The sequence below is a fragment of the Leguminivora glycinivorella genome, chromosome 16 (assembly GCF_023078275.1).
Source record: "Leguminivora glycinivorella isolate SPB_JAAS2020 chromosome 16, LegGlyc_1.1, whole genome shotgun sequence".
Classification (NCBI taxonomy): Eukaryota; Metazoa; Arthropoda; class Insecta; order Lepidoptera; family Tortricidae; genus Leguminivora; species Leguminivora glycinivorella.
The window spans coordinates 14319705-14341983 of record NC_062986.1 but is presented as its reverse complement, the minus strand read 5'-3'; the positions used below and the strand labels follow the sequence as shown (position 1 = coordinate 14341983).

The following is a 22279-nucleotide window of genomic DNA, read 5'->3' as shown; positions in this document are numbered from 1 at the left end:
ATCGTTATAACGCTTCCAAGTGTTGGAATAACGTACCGCCGCCAACGAGGAACCTGGAAAGTATTAATAGTTTTAGTTGTTTTACTCAATCAGGAAACCTGCTTACACGATACAAGTTGCCTGTAGTCTTTGTATTACTTAATTACCACGTAATTTATGTTCGATCTGCATTGTGAAATTATTTTACCCTTTATATTTATTGTCTTACTAAAATTCGGCAATAATTTCAGTTCGCAAGAATGTTTGTTGCTTGTCTTGTGTCATTTTAGTTTTTGTAACGGCCGTATGGCGCTAGGTGCAGTCGTACCTATTTGTAATTTACGGCCATGACGAGTCTGACCCGACAATATTGTGTACGTTCAATACCTATCTTGTTTAATATTGTAATGTCTATTATTAACTCGTGTTGTCTGTTGTATACTTTCTTTTTTTAATTGTATATACATTTAAATTGTTACGCGTGGAAGATCAGCGCTGGACGTCGCCAGCAACACACTGAGATCAGACCATTTCGTAGCACTTTCTTTGTTAGTCTTTTCTTGTAAAGGGTGTTTTTTTTACAGGTATAGAACTTTGAAATGGAATAAAACAAAGATGTTTTTTTAAATTGACATGAAATTAACTTTATTCGATAGACTATTTTCTGGCATTATAATTTAAATAGGACTTCTGGCATATGACCGCCACGGCTGGCTCGGACGTAGTCTAATCTGGAGGTCCAGTTTTCGATTACTTTTTCCAACATTTGTGGCCGTATGTCGGCAAGGACGCGGCGAATGTTGTCCTCTAAGTGGTCAACGGTTTCGGGCTTGTCGGCGTAGACTAGGGACTTCACATATCCCCACAAAAAATAGTCGAGGGGCGTTAAATCGCATGATCTTGGAGGCCTTTTGGACATTGCTCTGATGGACGATTATGTTGACCGTAAAATGGACGAAGTAAGCGATACGTCTTTCGAACAGATCCATTATTTTCAAAATAAAACTTCACAATTTGGAAGCGTTGTTCAGGCGTCAATTTAGTCATCTTAAAAATGCCAAACCAAACTAAATATAAATCATTTGACAGTTTACAAAATTCCCGCCAATTTAAAAAGTGTTGCCAACTTAAAGTTCTATACCTCTAAAAAAACACCCTTTATATGTGTGTTTTATTGTGTTTGTATGATTGATGTCTTTTTGTATATTTCATCACTGTTATGATTGTGCCGTGCTTACGAATAAAAATATCTTTTTCTTTCTTTCTTTCTTTAGCTAACCAGACTTTTAACACAGTCGGCTAGAAATGTGACAGTGTGTTGCGATTGGAAGGCATCTTGAAAAGACGTAAAGTACTTAGCCAAAGTCACAGTAGCTCTCTAATCTCTCTTCCGTATTGACGCGATTGCGAGAGAGAACTAAGATAACGATATACTTAAACGTAAGCAATAGTGACGTCGGTTAGGTACCCAGGTGACCTATCCATCCATACTATGTTAGCTAAAAAAAACTATCGATTTTCCATTTTCAATTCATTTTGTTTTTATTGTTCATAGGAAAAACAAATAATAATCCGTATGTTTTTCTTGCAGGAATTCGAGAATATGGGAGAAAATGTCATAAAGTTTTATGAATGCTTGAAAAAGAAATTTTCCATATCTAACGAAATAATGAAAACAAAAATCTGCTCGATGTTTGGCTAAAGAAAACGCTTTATCTCACCCTTTTTATTGTCTTAGTAAAATTCGGTAATAAGTTCAGTTCGTAAGAATGTTTGTTGCTTGTTCTTGTACTTGTACTAGTTCTATTTGTCATGTCATTTTAGTTCGCTTAACGGCCGTATGGCGCTAGATGCAGTCGTATTTGTAATGTACGGCCATGACGAGTCAGAGGACCGATTATTGAATTTCGAACGCACGATGTTGCCGTTCGAAAGTCTTTGAAAAACGACAAAATACCATTTCTTCAAAAAAAAGGGCTAGTAATTTCAAATCTAGTGGTAATGATCACTCGTTTTTAATTCTGTTAGTAGAATTTAAATCGTTAGAGACTGGCGTCCACTGCGCTCGCCGAGTCGAATCTCATTAATTTTCCTTCTGCATTTACTAAATGTACTAATAATGTAATGTTACTTTATAGTAAATGTAGTAATTAAATGTATAGTAAATGTAGGTATGCAGGACCTGATTCGACTCGGCTCGATTCCGCGTAAGTTAACGCCGTCTTAGTAGTGAAGGTATCGTTCACCATTCGGTCGACATTCAAAAATCGGCCACTTACCCGACAATTATTGTGTATCTTTACTACTTATCTCGTAGAATATTGTAATAAGTATCTGTTATTAATTTGTGTTGTCTTTTGAGCACTCTTTTTACTTTTTTATTTTATATAACTTTAAATTGTTTCATCTGCATTGTGAAATAATCTCACCCTTTTTATTGTCTTACTAAAATTGTGCAATAATTTCAGTTCGCAAGAATGTGTTGCTAGTCTTGTGTCATTTTAGTTTGTGTAACGGCCGTATAGCGCTAGGTGCAGTCGTACCTATTTGTATGTAATGTGAAGATTGGCGGCCACACAGAGGACAAAAGGGACCAAGGGTGACGAGTCTGACCCGACAATATTGTGTACGTTCAATACCTACCTATCTTGTTTAATATTGCACTAAGTGCCCTCGGGGAATTTCTATCATCTCCTGTCTTTATCTGAGACGTTTTGCTCCTTTGGCTTTATGAGCTCCGCTTTCGACTGTCAGATACTTTGTCGTTCGACTTTTCCTTTTACGGCGCCCTATTTCATATTATGTTGGCATTGTGGTGCAACAATTTACATTTAAATTGTTACGTGTCGTGTTTTCTCATCGAAAATCAGCGCTGGAACTGGAACTCGCCAGCGATACGCTGAGATGAGACCATTTCTTAGAACTTTCTAAGTCTTTTCTTGTACCTGTAGATGTAAATATGTATGATTACTGTGTTTGTACTTATGATGTTAATTTTTTTTGGTGTTACTTATGTTATATTTTTATGTTTGTGCTGTCCAGAAATAGTCATTTCTTTGTTAAATGGTTCTACTAGACTATTTTTATGTTTGTGCTGTCCAAAAATAGTTATTTCTTTGTTAAATTGTTCTACTAGACTACCATGAAACTGAAAACTTACTTCAATAGGTAATTTAACACTATTTTAATTATAACCATACTTTAAAGTAACTTCTGTAAACTGTCATATTTTGTCTCATTTGCAAGATAATCAGTAATATTGTCTTCGGTTACCGCGATAGTTACTCATGAAATAAAACTATAGAAACGGATTAAATCGCGTATAATGAATTTAAAATACATCCCGACATTTCGAACTCTTTACAGCGTTCGTAGTCAACGGGTGACTGAGGAAAAATTACAATGTGCAAAAGCTACCCACATACAAGAAATATTAACGAACCATGACCACAAATAATATAGATTTCTAAGGCAGGTTCACACACTATTAATAAAGCTAGTTATACAATATTTAAAAAATTACCATTACTAATGTTAAAAAAACGATGACCACGAACGCTGTAAAGAGTTCGAAACGTCGGGATGTATTTTAAATTCATTATACGCGATTTAATCCGTTTCCTATCCCGTTTTATTTCAAGATAATCAGTATTTAATAATTGTTCACACTGTATTTTCATTATGTAGTTAAGTACTTCCCGTGTTTTCTAACTTTCATGACATATTACAAATTGCAATAATTGATCTACCACGTTACAGGCCTGGGACCTGGGACCCCTAGAAACTTAATTATGCTATGCACAAATGGATGTAAACTGATTCTTCAACAATTGTTTTTGTGTTTATGTGCAATAAACGTATTATTATCTTTATCTTATCTTATCTTTATTTCTTCCGCTAACCAGACACAGTCGGCTGGAATTGATACACTGTGTTGTGTGTCGATATTTTGAATAGTATTTATACCATGTCCCACATTCACATCAAAGTGCCTAGCCAACGTCATTTTACTTCTCTCTAATCACTCTTCCGTATTGGCGCGATTGCGAGAGAGAACCAAGATAACGATATTGTAAGCGATTGTGATGTGACGTTGGTTACGGTGTTCCCACACATGTTATATAAGGACAGCGTATTGTCAATGCCATAGCGCTGTCCTTGTCACACAATGTATATAACATTTATAATAAATAGTCAGTGTGGGAGCAGCATTAGGTATCCAGGTGACCTACACCTATATGCTCTCCGCTATGATAGCTACAAAAATCCATTGTAATCCAATACATATTATTGTTTTTATGATTGTTCATAAGAAACATAAATAATAATCTGTATGTTTTTCTTACAGCAATTCGAGAATCTTGGAGAAAACGTCATAAAATTTTATGAATGCCTGAAAAAGAAATTTTTCATATCTTGCGATAAAATGAGAGTCAAAATCTGCGCGATGTTTGGCTAAAGAAAACGCTTCACGTTAAAATTAAACCGCATCATGTATGCAGTAGTAGGTACAGTCAACTTCAGAAACATGTTTGCAAACCAACATTCCAAAAGTATGTACATATAATACACGATCTTTTTTCATTGTCATAGAGACTAGTAATTTTGGCATGCTGGCTTATAAAGATGTTTATGACTTGACGGTACAATCGAGAGTACAAACTATTCACTTATGTACCTTAGTTTAAGGCTTGAGTAGACGCTGGTAGCGGAGCGTTCGGCGGGGAGTGGGGCGGGCGAGCGTGCGTCCACCCTATGCAGCATCGACCCAGTGTGCGTGCCCAATGCAAAAACGCTCACGAAACGCTCACGATACTATCTCTTTCTTAGCTATCTATTTCTATCGCTCTTGCGTATTGGCGCAACAGAGCCTGACTGTATTTCTACGGTTTCGGTGGCGTTTTGCGTCGCAGAAATGCCATTCGGCTAGGTCAGGGGGGTTACCATGACGTGCTAACGCCGTTCAGTTTAGGTTGAGAGAGAGGGACGGAGCTATGTACCTGCTATAGCGGTGTCCCTTTCTCTCAACCTAAACTGAACGTCTTTAGTACGTCATGGTAACCCCCCAGGTCACTTGTATGAGGTTCAATTGTTTGACATGCACGCCGCACGCCTTACACTTATTGAAATATGATATGGTTTAAATATGATGAAATTGGAAGGACGAAAAGGCCTGTTCGTGTTCAAACAAACTCAGTCTTCATCTGTATTAGATACTAAAAACTTTGAAATTAACGAATTTTATGTTACATTATATCTGATTTGGTTAGTTATATAAACTAAACTTTATACCTTATCGAATTTTTGTCTCTCAGAGCAAATATGTATGTAGTAACTTTCAGAGGACTGTTTGGCTGATGTGTTAACATACCTTTTTTAGACTATAAGATTTAGAATTAGACTGTTCGTTTTTTGTAAAAAAATCTATTTTAAGATTTAGAGAAAAAGTTGAACGGCGATTTAAGAGTTAGTTACAGAAAAAAAGTCAAACGTAGGGGGTACGTTACGCTATTATGTATATCGAATTATAAAATGTTTTCTACAATGTCACAAAGAACTTGCATGGGACTTTATGAATAAATTAAATAAGTAAAAATCAGAAATGTAACTGAAGACAATAAGACAACGTTTATAAGGGCGGCAATTCTACATATTTCCCCTAGAGGTGAAAAAATGTAGGCATTCATATTTAGGAGCTCGATTAGACCTGCCACCTGTCAAGTGGACAGAGCGGACAAGTTGCTGTGAAACTCATATGATTTATTTGTAAATTTAGGTATAGTACACATCATCTGAGATGATTTTTTGGTCTTCGCCCTTATCTGTTATATAAAAGCCTGTTTCTATTATTCACAGCCGGCTAGCTCCCGTCTCCACAGCACGGTAGCCGCTGTGAAGCATAGAAATAAGTTTTTTTGCAAAAAAATCATTTTTGGAAAAAGCTCTTATCGCCGAATGTACCTTTCTTTCAACAGACATCTGCTGCTTTCCGAGGCTTTTCTAGAAATGCCTTACTCGATGCGGATACGAAGTTTCATAATAGAGTGATCGTGGTCAAACGTCTACCTATTCATACTAAAAAAAAAAGAGTTCCTATACCTTTCTGCTCCATCATCAGATCAGCTCCATGATACCATAATATTGCATTGTCACGTGATTTACATATGTGTGCAAAATTTCAGATCAATCAGAAACCGGGAAGTGGGTCAAATTTAGCTTCTACGTTTTGACCCAAAGTTAAAAAATAATAAAAGCTTGTGTAACAAAGGATTTTGTTTAACAGATAAGAGCGAAGACCAAAAAACCATCTGCCCCTCTAGCACAACTTGCCTTGTCGCGCGACAAGGCAAGTTGTGCTAAAGGGTCTGAGATGACTCGAATCGAATTGGTGTAAAAATACTTATATGTAGGTACACAACGTAAATGCAAATTTTAATTAAAATTATGTATATAGATAAAAAAGAGATGCGTTGGATATTATGTGAAATAAATGTTTTTTTAATAAATTTTTATAAATACTTATTGTGGATTTTTTTATTAAACTGCGAGTAAGTTTTTTTTTTCAGAAAAAAGTCATACAAGTGAAAGTGTAGTGAGTTTTAAAATGTCACCACTCAACTAGAATTGAGTAGACATAGACATAGAAAGGCTTTATTTAATATCATATTACAATGTTGAAATTAAAATAATTGGATCAAACAGGTTGATATTAAAAAGGGCCGCGACTCATCATAATGTTGCAGTTACTGCAACGCTGGTTTTCAGTCGGACCCTAGTAGTTCACTAAACCTTATTTTTTTGTAACCTATCGGTTCCTTATGCACCTCTACACGAAAAAGTGATTTGTAAGTTTCGTCAAGTGGGATTGAAAAGCTTCAATCGGTACGTTTAGGAAACACTAATTCACTAGAAAACGGGCGGTGAAGTGGGTATGGCAAATAAATGAAATGAAGTTTAACGCATCTACTTAGCGTGTCAAACGAACTCAGTCAAAATGACTAATGGTCCGTCCCCTACTCGCAGCTTGCAGCTAGCAGCGCGTGTTTTTCGCACAAAAAAATTGGAAAAGGGTATTTTGATGCCTTAAAGATGTCCACCTGTAGTGTGAAATGGTGTGGAAAGGTAACAAGAAGCTCAAATTTAAAAACAGACGGCATTACATTCCACAAATAAGTCATATTTATAATTTATTCAGAGCCGGCATAGGTCAACTTACATTGGCCACTTACGCGTCAGTAGAGGGACAGTCATACTTCTGTCCCTTTTCATCTGGCGCGACTGCCCGCCGTCCTTGAAACGGCCAATCACAGCGCGCTTAACACATTCCCCGCCCGCTCCTCGCACCCCAAACACTGGTGACTCGTATCGCGAACCAAATATACAAGACTGCCACTCTATAGGAGGTTCTCTGTGATAGTAGTTAACGAAACGTTAAAGTTAACGATACAAAAACACAAAAATTATAAAACTTCAAGGGCCAGAGACATATATAAGCGCTTTGGTTAACGCTGTAATGCTTATGTACAGACAGCCAAAAAAGTGGTTTACCACCTTATGTGTTTGAAATAGAGTCGAAAAGTGGTACTGGGGTAGTACCTCCGCCTTACAGAAGACCGCAGCCAAATAGCACTAGACCCTACTCATAGTGTTGTGTTCCTGTCGGTGAGTAAGGTTGCCAGAGCTCAACGAGGGTGCGGTGTGCTGATGAACTTACGGACTTTCCGTTTATTGTCCTTTGAGTCGTCGGCAACTCCTTGTACCTATAACACAGCAAAAGGGAATTGTTTCTAATGGGGTGGCAACGCGCATACACTGTTTGAGTGAGGCGTCCATAGGTTACGAACATCAGGCGGGCCGTATACTTGTTTGCCACCGACGTAGTATAAAAAAAAAAAAACACTTTCTTGGCTGACTGTACCTATGTTGAAATAAATGAAATGAAATGAAATTTCCAATCACAGGTAAGTAACAATGTCAATACAAAGTGTGACACGCTCGTTCCCTATAAAGCTTGACCAGGGGCTGTTTCACCATACTGACATTGACACTTGACGCTGACAATTCTGTGCCTATTTCTGGATTGATAATGTTACTTATTATGGACTTCCGGTGCGAACGCCATCTTAGCGGTTTCGTGTCGTGAATAATTTATTTTTCTTTTACTCATTAATATTGTTTAAAGTGTAATATCGATAGCTTATTATGCAGTAAACTAATGTTGTAGTGAGAAGCTGATGAAGAATTAATCTCGAAACGCGTTTAGCCTCTTTCTTGTCGTCAACGGCCGGTAGTCCACATCTCTTGTAAAATCTAGCTATCTATTTACAAGTGCTAACTCACCGTACACTATCGTACTTACCGTACAAAAATTATGAATAATTAGCTCATATCACCTTGACACTGGCGAAATAGTCCCAATGGACTGAAGCCATTTAATTTTTAAAACTGAACTGAATTGAAGTAACATTATTACTCATCAGCGTCAATACTTCCTTGTTGAACAGGCAATGAACGGCGAAGTGTCACTTTTCAATTCAATTCAATTCAATTCAATTCAATTCAATATATTTATTTCAATTTTTAAAATCCATAGAGTGTTAGTAAATATCACAAATCCTTAAAACTATGTTAGTACTAAAAGTAACTTAATACCTATTAACTATATATAAATAAATTTAATAACGACGTGGAGTGGTGATTGGCGGCGCGGCGCGTGCAGCTGGTCCTACCGCGCAAACAAAGGCGAGTCCCAGCGCTGCGCTGCGCCAACACACTTAGGATACTGTGATACTTTTGTGAAATAGGCTACAGAAATATATGACTATTGTCTATTTGACAAGATCAGTTAGGTAATCTATTTGTCAAATAAATTAACTAAGGTACAGCGGGGCAAATCGCGACTGGGGGTAACTGGTACATTTTTTTCATGTTTTTACAATGTTTGCATTATTAAATAGAGTGTCCACCGGTTATATTATGGTAGGCGTGTTCAGTGGATACATGTAGAACTCAACATCATAGTGTAATAATGGAAAAAATGGATTAGTTACAATCGGGCCGATTTTTGAGTCTCACGCGTTCGAATTCAGAAAATTGTCACTGAAAATAATAAGCAAGTCACCGTTTTCAACCGGTATTTTAGTGACAAAATCCCGTATGCGAGATTAAAAAATCGCCCTCAATGCCCCACCAGTCGAGATTTTCCCCGCTGTAACTGATTTTGTTTTATCGAAACGGGTAAAGTTCTGTTTGTAATCCTCATTCTCGACCTGTGGGATTTTAATAGCACGAAGCGTAACGTTTTGAAAACACTGCCCATCCGAACAAAGCGATTTGAAACTCACACTAGATACTCTGTTTTCTTTTACTGCGTTGTATAATAGGAAGTAACTGTATACACTTATCCAAGCATTCGTGGCTAGGTCATAACAACGTTCAGTCATAACTGTCATAAGTCATTGAGTTGGCTGGGGGACGAGTCAGTGCAAGTCAATTTACGTTTATTGAATTAGGTATTCGGTGGGCTAGTTGTCTTTTGTTAAAGTTTATCGTCTCTGAAAACCAGTGTTACTTTTTCTTATTATTTCTAGTGTAAAAATTAGAAAACGTAAGCCTCAATTATGTACGGGACTTTGAAAAGTGCCAAAAGGATCAGTTTGGAAACACAGCTAATACAAACGAAATACACGACAGTAGGTAGTAAAATTTAGTAAGCAGTTTTTTTGCTGCTTTTGCAGCATTGGTTTCTGCTAGCTAAATCAGCTAGCGATTCTTTAAGCTTAGAATATATTCCATTAGAAAAAGCTACTTTCGGTGAGACTTGAAGTCAAAGATCTTTGCATCGTGCCCTACAACTTTATATTTAGGTAGGGTGAGGTTGCCAACAATGAGCCACCAAAAATTTAAATCTTAATAAGTCAGTCATAATAGGTCCAAATTCAATTTTTTTTTATTCAGTGCATTTGTTATTTATCTAGCTCTAAATTTTCATCATTATTTTTTAATAAAACTGAATAGAAGTCGAGATATTTTAGTTTTTTTAAAAGATGAACAATGGCTCATTGTGTACAATCTCTGGTACAGACTGAACCGGTACTATGTATTCAATGAACCGGCCTAGTACACAATGAACCTACCATTATATAATTGCATAGTTTTTGATAAATAATTGCAAAATATACAAACTGATTTAGGTAAATATGGGGCAATTTAATAAATACAACATTTACAATGTCAAAAATGCTTATTTATTTAAACTAAGAGTAGTTTACTAATGTAACCGTCACAATATTCTTCGTTATATGAAAAATAAAGTCTTGCACTTCAAAAAACTTAAATAATATATGTATTATCATATATTTTTGTACTATATAGTAACGTTATATTAGATATATTTATATTAACTCTTAAACATGGCAAAAGTTGTACAAAATAGACCTTCCAAAGGCTAACTAGAGAATTACCTAGAGAACCTCCTGTACAACACTAGGGATGGGGTAGAAGGAGGTTACTCAAGCTGGAGCCGGAGTAAATGGAGGAAAATAATTCGAGCCCAGCAGAGGGTAACATGATTTAAAGAAGAATACAACACTATGACATCAATGTGTACCATAACGTCTGTGGATAACTTGACGACACAGTGCCGTGTCACAGTATAATAAGAGTATCGTACAGTATGGCCACTGCCGCTCCCCGTTAAAAGTGCCGCCCACCCTCTCTCGGTTACCTCGCAGTCAACCTGTCATATTTCACTCATACAAGCATAGTACGCGTTCACCTACACGAGCTCAGACTGTGTGCTAGGAACGCGCCTCTTTCATATATTTGATCGCCAGCGTCCGAGGTGTGGCCGTGTGGTGCCGGCATCAGAAAATAATAGCACCACCCCATCTCGTCCCATGGCTTTCGTAAAGAAAACTGGCGACTAAAAAAAAACCGGCCAAAACTGATGGCAGCAGCTATCAAGCAAAACAATTTTCCTAGAAAGTCTTTATAAAGTTCAACTTTTGTGATTTTTTTCATATTTTTTAAACATATGGTTCAAAAGTTAGAGGGGGGGGACGCCTTTTTTCCTTTAGGAGTGTATTTCGAAAATATTAATATTATCAAAAAACGATACCTATCCCTATCCAGAAAATCTGTGCACGCTGCCACCACAAAAAAATTTTTGCACTTTGTGCGTAGAATCCAAATTTCAGCTTTCTAGTGCTTACGGTTACTCCGCGCGGAAGATGTACCTAAAACTTCGTAACATAACCTTAAAAACATTCTGTCACGTGATTGTTACATTTATTGCGTTTAGTTACTACTATCTTTTTACTGTTTTAAATATTTTACATTGCTAATTGCTCAAGCGCTGGTGGCCTAGTGGTAAGAGCGTGCGACTTTCGATTCAGAGGTCGCGGGTTCGAACCGCGGCTCGTACCAATGAGTTTTTCGGAACTTATGTGCGAAATGTCATTTGATATTTGCCAGTCGCTTTTCGGTGAAGGAAAACATCGTGGGGAAACTGGACTAATTCCAATAAGGACTAGTTACCCTTCGGGTTGGAAGGTCATATCATATGGCAGTCGATTTTCGTAAAACTAGTGCCTACACCAAATCTTGGAATTAATTGTCAGAGCGGACCCCAGGCTCCCATGAGGCGTGGCAAATGCCGGGATAACGCAAGGAGGATGATGACATTTGCTAATTGGTCAAATTATTGAAAAACACAAACATAATCTCATGAAATAGGTACCTACGGACAAATTCAAGAGTTTCACACAAAAATTGGCATATCCCTGGCATCAGTCAAGAACTTTTTCAAAATTCGAGTTCGCTATACACTGAGCGTCAAACTTTTGACGCTGTAAGTTGAAAGTGGCAACACTGAGCGTTAAATGATTAACGCTGTCAGTTGGAAGTCGCCTTACGCCGTGTCTTGCGTGGGCGACGGTCGCGCGACCGTCGCCGTCACGTCTCACCACATCGTCTACTTCCATATCGATAAGGTTTGATTTCGTATGCGTCGCATCGCCATCGCGCGACCATCGCGCGACCGTCGCCACGCAAGCCACGGCGTTAGAAGTATCACTTCAAACTTGAGGTCAAATGGAAAACGTTTCGTGTTTGTCGTTTGTGCTGTACGCAGTCTGAATAGCAGGCGAACGCAGACTCCAGACAACACCATTATCCAGGGGCCTCTACGTTTTTTATATAAGGTCAATACGGATAAATAGTAAACATAGGAGTTTGATCACACAGACTAGTGCTTATTAAATTAAATGCAAGTAAACAGATATATTATACTCGTACTTGCAACCTATCTAACTACTTGCAATTGTTATGTTTTTAGTCTGTGCGGAGATAATAGTCGTGAAATTTTCAACTCTTCTCTTTCTCCAAAGACTGCTATTTAAATATAAACATATAGATTTTTCCTTTTTGATTGTGGAACGTAATAATTTGTGACTACTTTGTGTAATATGTATATATTTTTTGCTTTCTATTTTTATCCTTAGCATCCGAATAGATTGTTTGTAATATATTTTTAACGTCAAGTAGTCGATTTATTAGCAAAAAAAATTTTAAACATACCTGCACCGATGTCAGAACGAAATCTGAAAGATGCCATTTAGTCATCGTCTGTCTCGTCACTCTCGTCCGCACGAATAGCTACGAAAAATGACAACTTTCTGATATCAGCCACTTCAGATTTGTGTTGGTACTGCTCGACAACTTATACCTATATATAATATAATTCGGATATACCATCGGCTGAAAATTGTTGAGTATTTTTTCAGTTGACTAAGAAAACTGAGTCTGAAGATCACTGAGGTCTTTATTCTTACTTAATCCTCTATGTCCTTAGCAAAAACCCAAACATGTTGCAAAACAATAAATGTGGATTGCGAAGTCACCGTAACGACTGACTTCCTGATTTCCCCATGTGGTCACAAGTCGATCTGCCTCGCCCACACCCGATAATCAGGTGTGACCAACTGCCGAGTGCGTAGCCAATGTTATCAAGTGATGGATGAACATCGATTTATTCCATACCTGCCTTTGGCGCGCGGCTTTGCTCGGGTTAAATTCGGCTTTGCTCGGGAATATTGTGGAATTTCATCATCGCACCGTTCGCCATCGACAGGGCGCTCATCCACACACCTTGCAAGTTGCAACCTAAATGGTAGCGTACCGTGCGGTTTCAGATGAACTTCCTCCCGCGGACACTCCAGCTGCGGAATGAGCTCCCTGCCGAGGTATTCCCGATGAACTACAGTATGGGGTTCTTCAAAAAAGGAGTGTACAAGTTTCTAATGGGTCGACAACGCGCATGTGACACCCCATGAGCTGCAGGCGTCCATAGGTTAAGGTGACCGCTTTCCATTAGGCGGACCGTATACCTGTTTGCCACCGACGTGGTATTAAAAAAAAAGAAAAAAATGCTCCATACAAACTTCCACCCCCCACTATTTTAGGGAAGTGGGTGGTAAGGAAAAAGACAAAAAGTAGCCTATGTCAGTTTTTTTTAAATATTACTTATATTTATAATATTAGGTACTAGGGATTTTACATTTTTTTTAAACAAAACTCGTGTTCTGAACTTAAAGTCGATAAAACTCATATTTATTCAACAGGTTAGGTTATGTCTCTCTAGATGTCACAAGGTACTCTGCCTCGTCCACGATAATCAGGTGTGTCTTGTAGTGTGTCCAACTACTCAGTTCGTTGTCAATGCGATCAAGTGATGGATGGTCGTATCCTGGCAGCCTGGTCGCGCGATAAATGATAAAACATCAGGCCGTCCCTTTCGCACTATTTGTAAGTGCAAGCTATCGGTGCTGATCGATTTATGCCCAAACATCTTTAAAAAAATGTCAAGAGCTAAGTCTTGACTGGATGTCGATAAAACGCATGTTTATTCGATATGACTGTATCAGCATAGATTAAATAATTATAGAAGATCATACCATCCCATACATTAAAATGCGACCGCCTAAGAACGCGCATACGCTAACACACACCACACCACACATAGATGGCGCCACAAAAAAAAGTCTTGTAGCTTTCGATTATACTTGTAGACGGCGTTAAGTGTCACTTTTGACATAGGTTTATGGCTCGAAAGTGACACTTAAAGCCAATCTACAAATAATCGATGGCAACTAGGCGTTCTTAGGCGGTCGCATTTTAATGTATGGGATGGTATGATCTTCTTATATTAAGGGCCAGTTGCATCAACCACATTTGACAGACACATCATCGTCACGCAGCAGACGTCTATGGAACTTCCCATACAGTAAAATTTAACGAACGCTTTAACGGTGACAGAGGGTTTGATGCAACCGGTCCTTAATCTATGGTATCAACATCATCCTTATATCAGCCCTTTATTGTCCACTGATGAGCATAACCCTCACTTCTACTTATCCAAGTCCTAGCCGGAGCGGAGCTAGCCTTATCCAGTTGTAACCCGCTTTTTCTAGAGAAAAAGCTCTCTCTTCTAGTTTTATCTCTCTTCTAGCTTCATTGCCGACTACTGAGCCTCTCTCTTTTAGTATCTACTCAACTTGTCTCGGCCCTGAGCTGGCCTCATCCAGTTCTGAGCCACAATCCGGACGTGTGCCCAATGAGCCAATGGATGCCAGGCCCCATAGCCGAATGGCATTTCTGCGATACGAAACGCCGCAAAAATGTAGTCGGGCTCTGTCGCGCCAATACGAAAGAGCGATAGACATAGATAGCTACGAAAGAGATATATTATTATTATTGTGAGCGTTTCACATATTATGTGAGCACCTAAGCGTCCACCATTCTATTAACATTTTAGTCCACCTACTATACTCTTTTAACAATTTTTTTTAACCCCCGACGCAAAAACGTCGGGGTGTTATAAGTTTGACGTGTCTGTCTGTCTGTCTGTCTGTTTGTCTGTCTGTCTGTGTGTGTGTCTGTCTGTGGCATCGTAGCTCCTGAACGGATGAACCGATTTCGATTTTTTTTTGTTTGAAAGCTGAGTTACGGGAGTGTTCTTAGCCATGTTTCATGAAAATCGGTCCACCATGTCGCGGTCGGGGGTTTTTTCAAAATTTTAATTTTGTGGTTAGGTTATTCAAAAATCTTTCACCCTCGTGCTGACAGTTGCGACACATTCACAAAATCTGTGAACGCTTAAAAACGTGAAGAATTGTACTCTTGGCTATTAGTACAGTCCCTAGTGTAAATGTCAACGAAAACGTTGTGATTGATTTTTGATTGAATTTGTTTAGATTAAGTAGCTGTGTTTTCAAAACGTCCCGGTTGGCGCTCCGTTTAAAATCCCAAACAAAATGAGACTTACCAAACATTTACAGTTAGTGCGATCCGATATCCTTTACATTAAAGGCTTTTGCCTTTTTCACCCTTCCTTCATTCGATACCTATTTGTTAACCGATGGGTTAGAAATGTTAGAATAAATTTAAAAATCTTTATAATCAATTTATAATATGGGTTAGTTAGCACATCGTTATCGTTCCTGATTAATTTCCAATATGACTAGTCTGTCGAAAAAAATGCAGTCGGCGTATTATGCTTCCAATTTTACCATTTATCTATATGGATAAAGCATCCGTCACGCTTTGGCAAGTATGTCAGTGTGAGAGTGACAAATGTCAAATCCACGTGGATAAGTGATCAAATAGGAAGCATAATACGCTGGCTGGTTATGGATCAGATCTCGGTAGCTCAGAGTACCTACTGGGCTAGTGATCCAGTAGCTGTACTAGTGTGATAAATCTTATCGTGTTGGTGCGTCCCTATCACACTTTCAAATAGTGTGAAAACTGAAAAGGACGGCCTGACGTGATAGGCTTTTTTTATCACGCGAGCGTTTTGCCTGCTAGATCTTTAGCTCAGACGGTAGAGCACTGAGTTAGTAATCCTGAGGCTGTAAGTAAAGTTCAGTGGCCCATTTCTCAAAACTGAAAGTTACAAGTTACAAGCGAAGTCTTTTTTCAACCTGTCATTCTAGACAGTGACTTCTGCTTGTAACTTTCAGCTTTGAGAAATGGGTCCACAGATCATACCAAAAACAGTTTTTTTTTTCATTTTTAAATTTATTCAAACCTTTGTATCGATTAAGATGTGCGTGCGCATCACTGGTTGTTGTGCTCCAGCCCGTCCATTGTCCTGCAATTTCGTCGCCTGATTACTATGACACACGTGCGTGAGACGAGCAAAATCGGGACATCCTGTTGATCCATTGTGTCCAGAAGCAGTAGCGGCTAAAACTTCGGACCTGCTGTACATAGGACACGCTCGACCTTCTGTTTCGAATTGCCTGTGTTTAAGGAAACCATGGATTACAGATTAACAATTTTGGTGTGCTTTGTGAGTATTTCTTTTATTTTACTATATCTATCTACCTTTTATTATAGTATTGTATCTACAGTGAGCTTATCTGTGTAGCAAAATGCTGAAATGAGTTCATTTCTCATAACACGTACCTATTCGTTGTAGGACTTTATTGTATATGTTTTTTCTTCTTTTTCCTTCAATGAATTAACAATCGTATTAGTAGGTAAATAAAAAAAAAACTATGCAGCCTCTCTCTTGATTTGGTCAGTTCCATAAAATTTGTTCAGTTACATAAATCACTTTGAATTGTTAGCACTTTTAACAATATTGTGATTTTTGTTAGGTATGTTTAAATCACCGTTGATTGAATTGGAAGTATTTTTTAATTTATTTGTGTTTCTGCGTTAATTATTCATTGTTTTATCCTTTGAGAAACGCCCTACGAAAATACCGTAGGTTTACAAAATGGAGTTTTAATAAAAACCTAGCATATTTGAATCAAAATACGTTCTCAAAATGTGACTAAAATCTTCCTGCTCATGTTTACGCGTTCAGCGAGAGTAAGTAAAAAACACGCAACTAAATTCTAAATTACTCTTAATTTACCAACTGGTAAAGGCTCTCTTTTCTATCAGAAAACGGATAGCAAAATTTCATTTTATCCACAAGAGTGCATATTTCATACACATTTTAACTTGCTGCCTTGAGCTGGCGGGAAGAATTTATCTTCAAATAATTATTTTGGATCATAAATATTTTGAATCATAGATTTGATTTAGTTTCATGTTTTATAGTCAGTATTTTGTTATATTGGAATCTTTCGCTTGCTCGGGTATCAAGATTGGCACGTGCGATTAGCTCGCGGTAGGCGTACTTTGTCGCATAGAGGTTCAATTTTGCTTGTATTTTAAAATTGTAATGGTTAATGTAAGTAATAAATTATTGACTGCACTATTGTTAACATATTTATGGCCCTGCTTACATAATTAGGTATTAATAACAAAGAATCTATCTACCTAGATTTGTAATAGTTAATTGTTTTACAAGGGGGCAAAGTTGTTGTTGCCGTATTAACTTACAGACTTCGAGATACATATATACGAGTATTTTAATGCATTTTTTAACTTATATGTATAAGTAACTATTAACTAAACTATTAACTATGTTACTATTAACTATGTAAGCGTACCTTCGTCTAATCGTCTAGCCATGTGTCGAGTTCGGCAGTATGCCTCAGAATCTTCGAAACACATTATTAATAAGCCTAAGTCGGCATACAATATGACGCGCCAGTGTCACGTCAGTTTCGCATCAGTGTTATGTCAGTGTTACGTCAGTGCCAAGCCGGGTTGAAAGTATATTTAGGTCAATCTGAGTAAAATTGTCCTATCTTCCTGAGGCCCTGCCTGTCATATACAGACTTTGGGACCTATGCACAGTTGCACAAAGTGTTATAAGAAAAAATGTCTCAAAAATATGACGTCACCAGGTTCATAAGATTAAACATTTTTTTATTTATCAGGTCCTCTTCGCCCTTGTGTCAGCCTCGCCCGTCCGCGAAAAGCGCGACATCATGGAATCCATGAAGGGCGCGTGGAACGACATGGTGAAGACCCTGAGCGACGCTAGCGACGCCGTCGTCCACGTGTTCAAACCCACGGAGCGCAGCGTCATCGACAAGATGGCGGACGGCATCAAAGATATGACCAATTAGTATAAGTTTAAAGGTAGTTGTGGTTTTTAATGTTAATTAGGTTAAATTGATAAAGTATTTTCATTTTTGTCGTTACCTGCACATTCTTCCGGCGTTTTAATGCTGCATGCAGAAAACACGTAATTTGACTTATATACAGCTTAAAGTTTTATAAGAAAAATATAAGTAGAAACACGAGGAGAAGTGTTTCTACTCCTTCCCCCCACTCCCACTTTTATCTGTCCATTTTTTTTTATATTTTTTTCACAAAACTTACGAAAGGTACAAATCGGACCGCACCCTCATATTAATTTGGTTTGTCGGGCTGCTGCACTTTGTAATATTGGTTTAAAAACGAGATTTTTAACTGACTTCAAAAAAAGGAGGAGGTTCTCAATTCGACAGATTTTTTTTTATCACTTGCCCGTTATTTTATCAATTTCCAATTTTAAATTGCTCAATATCATTTAGCTTTAATTCTATTGAAATTACCTATTTCATAGGCGGTCTTTTCCACTTATTGTATTTTTTTCAAGGGAAACTGTTCCTTCGTGACCGCAGCCTTAGAAGGCTTATATGACATGTTACATCAAATGACGGTATTTTATTACGGTAACTTTTCCTGTTCCACCGGCCTCCGATCTGTGTTAACTACATCATTATTGTTACCTAATATTATGGCTTTATTTATGTGTGGATTTATTTTTATTAAAAAAGTTTATAAATATTGGCTGTTTGAGTTTATTCTTAGTGTTCAATCGTTTGAAAATATATTATTTTTTTAAAATACAGGGGTTGTTTATGTAAGATGATAAATAAAATAAGAAAATACCTAATTAAAATTGGTTTTATTTTTATATAAAAATTCTATAAAAATTTTAAATATTTTCCTTATTACAGTTATTACCTATCAAAGAGTCGTGATAATTAATTTATATGGGTAAAATAAACCTCTTTATATTAGGTAAGTCGTGCTATACCTAATTTAAAATATCTAGAATATTAAATTAGGTGGAAGTAAGGTTAGATGATTATGCAACCGTGAAATATAATCTTACATATTATACAGGGTGTAAACCTAATACGGGCGAACCTCTTAACGGTGGTGAGTATAGGACGTATAAAATGTAATTAGATAACTTTTACTTAAAATTGAAATATTTTTTTTATCCATACAAATTAATTCGGCCCGCAACGTAATGCAAACACACTCCCGTTAAACGCTCGTTTAACAGTTGTCATTGATTGTCATCGCAACCACGTTTACAGTACATTGCTGCTGAGATTTTTTTCAAAAATTCATTATGGGGTTAAAATTAAGAGTAAATCAAAAACACCTCTTAATTAATGATAACAATATTGAATTATACGCCTGGTTTCATTTATCGCCCTTATTACGTTTACACGCTGTATAAACTTATGACGTTCTGTCACTAGCTGTATAATTCACAGTGGCAATTAAACAACAGCATGGCTTCGCTTATGGGCCAATTAATCTGCCCTAGTGCACTCGTTCTTGTAAAAAGATTCGTGATAATCTCTTGACCCTGACATTTTAATGCACCAACATTCAAATCAGATAATAAATATCCGAGTACGAGTAAATTGTTCATTTTCTCAATAAATAGGTAGAATCAAAATATTTCAGAGCACTTCATTCGTTTGTTGATGTCCGTATATTTGCCCCTCTATCACTCTTTCAGATTCTGCGATAGAAGCAAAGCTGCACAACGAAATTTCGATTATCAATGTTTACGGTGGGCATTCCTTTGGTGAAAATTGTTGGGATTTCACTGAAACTGGAAAGAGATGTGCATTACTAAACGTCACTAATATAAGTCGCGTTAGAGCCTATCTCAAGCGTACCGTCCTTATAAAAATCATCTTTCTCATTATCACTCAACAATTCCACTAGCTTCTCCGTGCTTAGTTGTAAAGGCACTGGACTCTCCGGATAATCCGGCCGCTTGTCGTAACCTTCTTTATCTTCCTTCTCTTTCTCCTTATGCTTATGACGCGATGGAAGAATGAATACACCAGCTACCAGCCCACTCTTCTTCTCTTCTGGAGTCTCACAAGCTTCAAGCTCCGATAATATCTCATTCCTCTTTATTATATCCGAAATGTTGTAATGGTGCTCGTCCTTATGACGTTCCCTTACGAACATGCAGTAAGCAAACCAGACGACCATAAAAGCAGCCTGCAATGAAAAGAAATAACTCACAAACTGGTTTTGATATAGAGTTAACCGAATTCGAAAGGCAGACGTGCACAAAGCCTACACTGGCAGTTACGCCTTTACAGTTAAAGTATCACGCTATTTACGCTTATCGAATGTATTGGTTAACGATAGATATTCGCGGTACAGGTTCTGAGTGCTAAATAGACGTTAAATATTAGCTAAGATTATGTAAACTCACCAGGACGAAGGCGCAGATCAAGCCAGCGATGTATTGAGTCATGTTTTGTCAATATCAATAAGATTTTGAATATATTTTACAGCGTTTGAGGCGAGTGTCGCAAGCGGAGTCGGCTGGATACAGCTGCGGCGAACAGACCTCGTCGCTTTCAATTAAAGTCAGTTGGTCTCTTTTAGTGCGTGATGTCACCGAGAATATTGAAGATGCTCCATTGATCACTGAACTGATTGATATTACTAAATATGTCTCTCAAACGCCAAAGAGCTGAACGCTGTTTGTCAACATTACTACGCCTGAGTTGCCTCCTCCGCCTATGTCGTAACTGAGTTACCTTAAAAAATGGCGCGTCATTGAATCGATGTCTCTGTTATTGTTAAAGTATTGAAGAGAGACAAACTGATCGCCTTTCGAACCGTTTAGAGGCACGCCGATTAATAAGAATGACTGTGGATTAGTTTAACGAGGCTTGTTTAGGAGTTAAAACGTATTATTAGCGGCGTTTTGCGTGAGGCTGGCTACTGAATTGGCTGTACATAGTTGTGCAAATAGAGCTCTTCTTATTTATTTATTGTTACTATCTAAGTGTAGTAAAAAAAATATTTTAACAGTAATTACATTATGATTTATGAGTATTCCTATCTCGTATTGCAGATTCCTGTTGCAGATAAGATTTTGATGACGGCTAGTTACCCTTCGGGTTGGATCATGGCTGGTCATGTGACAGTGTTTTCGTAAAATTAGTGCCTACTTAGCTGTCAAAAGCGGACCCCAGGCTCCCATGAGCCGTGGCAAATGCCTGGATAAGGCAAGGAGGATTATGATGTCTCTCTCTGATAAAATGTTTCTCTGTTTCCAGCCTAGGTAGTACAGTCACCGGCATAAATATGTGATGATTTCTGAACCTTGTCATATTAACGTCTTGTTTGATATGTCATACGAAATCGTCAAATGATTAAAAGCGACAAAGAGGATCGAGTGTTATAGAAAGTTACTGTCGAAGTAAAATGTGTAATCACAGTGCATAGACTGCCATCTCTTGACAAAGGCTTAAAACGTTTGAACCTCAGTTTTGACAATTTGGCCAATATTCTTAGCTTGATATGTGTTAAAATTTCAAATATTAATATTAGCGCCATCTAGCCGAGCGTTGCCTAAAGGTGTAACGCCATCTAGGTCACCGTACCTTTTTCTGTATGGTACTGAGGTACGTTTTTCTGTATGGTACTGAGGTACGTTTTTTTCTTAGACTTTAACTGTCTAGATGGAGTTATATATGTCTTTGAAAGCGACAAGGTACAGAAATCATCACAAATTTATGCCGGTGACTATAGGTACGTTGAATATTTCCGAATGTACCTGTGGTTCCCAGGAAACGGTACAAAGATCACAGGTACAAGTTATTTACTAGGCTATTTTCCAATTTGGCCGCGGATGCCGCTCGGACTTGACCCCATTGCCCAATTCCGCGGGTCAATAGGTTGTACACAATGTACAGTATATCATACAATAATGTCAATAATGCGCGGTATGTGATACAGGGTCATATGTTTATTTTTAAGCTGTGGGACACATGGTTAGTGATATCTAATATTGTGATATCCGTAGTTAAGAGTAGTATGGTTCAGGTTCACACTCTGTAGTGTATCTTAGCTATTATTAATGTCCAAATTAATGAATTAGGTATACTGTCTGTAATGAAGCCTGCGCTGCTGATCTCGAACTATTTTTGTTAGTATGGTATTTGGGTTTGGCTATGACTTTGTTTTTATTGTATTTTTTTTAACCCTGAATAAATTACCTTTTAGTTATTATACTGTCTACTAACTTAATTTCAAAGAGATGTAGGTACATACTAAGATCTGTAGG

At 37.7% G+C, this 22279-nt stretch overlaps 2 protein-coding genes across 2 annotated transcripts in view; one reads left to right on the top strand and one right to left on the bottom strand.

The window, feature by feature from the left end:
- The window catches only part of LOC125234931, a 21949-nt gene extending 17503 nt beyond the window's left edge, over positions 1-4446 (top strand). Inside the window, exon 4 of the mRNA XM_048141354.1 lies at positions 4328-4446. Coding sequence (XP_047997311.1) covers positions 4328-4438 — 111 coding nt within the window. The 3' untranslated portion in view covers positions 4439-4446. The remainder of the gene's footprint in view (positions 1-4327) is intronic.
- Positions 4447-19275: 14829 nt separating this feature from the next.
- On the bottom strand, positions 19276-21155 carry LOC125234491. Its single transcript, XM_048140751.1, has 2 exons — positions 20414-21155; positions 19276-20193 (listed from the first exon to the last, which is right to left on the bottom strand). The coding sequence occupies exons 1-2, from the start codon at positions 20453-20455 to the stop codon at positions 19813-19815; spliced, it is 423 nt and encodes a 140-aa protein (XP_047996708.1). The 5' UTR covers positions 20456-21155; the 3' UTR covers positions 19276-19812.
- Between the last annotated feature and the right edge of the window lie 1124 nt (positions 21156-22279).

Excerpts from the sequence above, each read along its gene's own strand:
- LOC125234491 (XM_048140751.1), bottom strand. The coding sequence starts at position 20,455 with ATGACTCAATACATCGCTGGCTTGATCTGCGCCTTCGTCCTG. Across the intron at positions 20,194-20,413 it reads TGATCTGCGCCTTCGTCCTG|GCTGCTTTTATGGTCGTCTG; the intron begins GTGAGTTTACAT and ends TTTTCATTGCAG.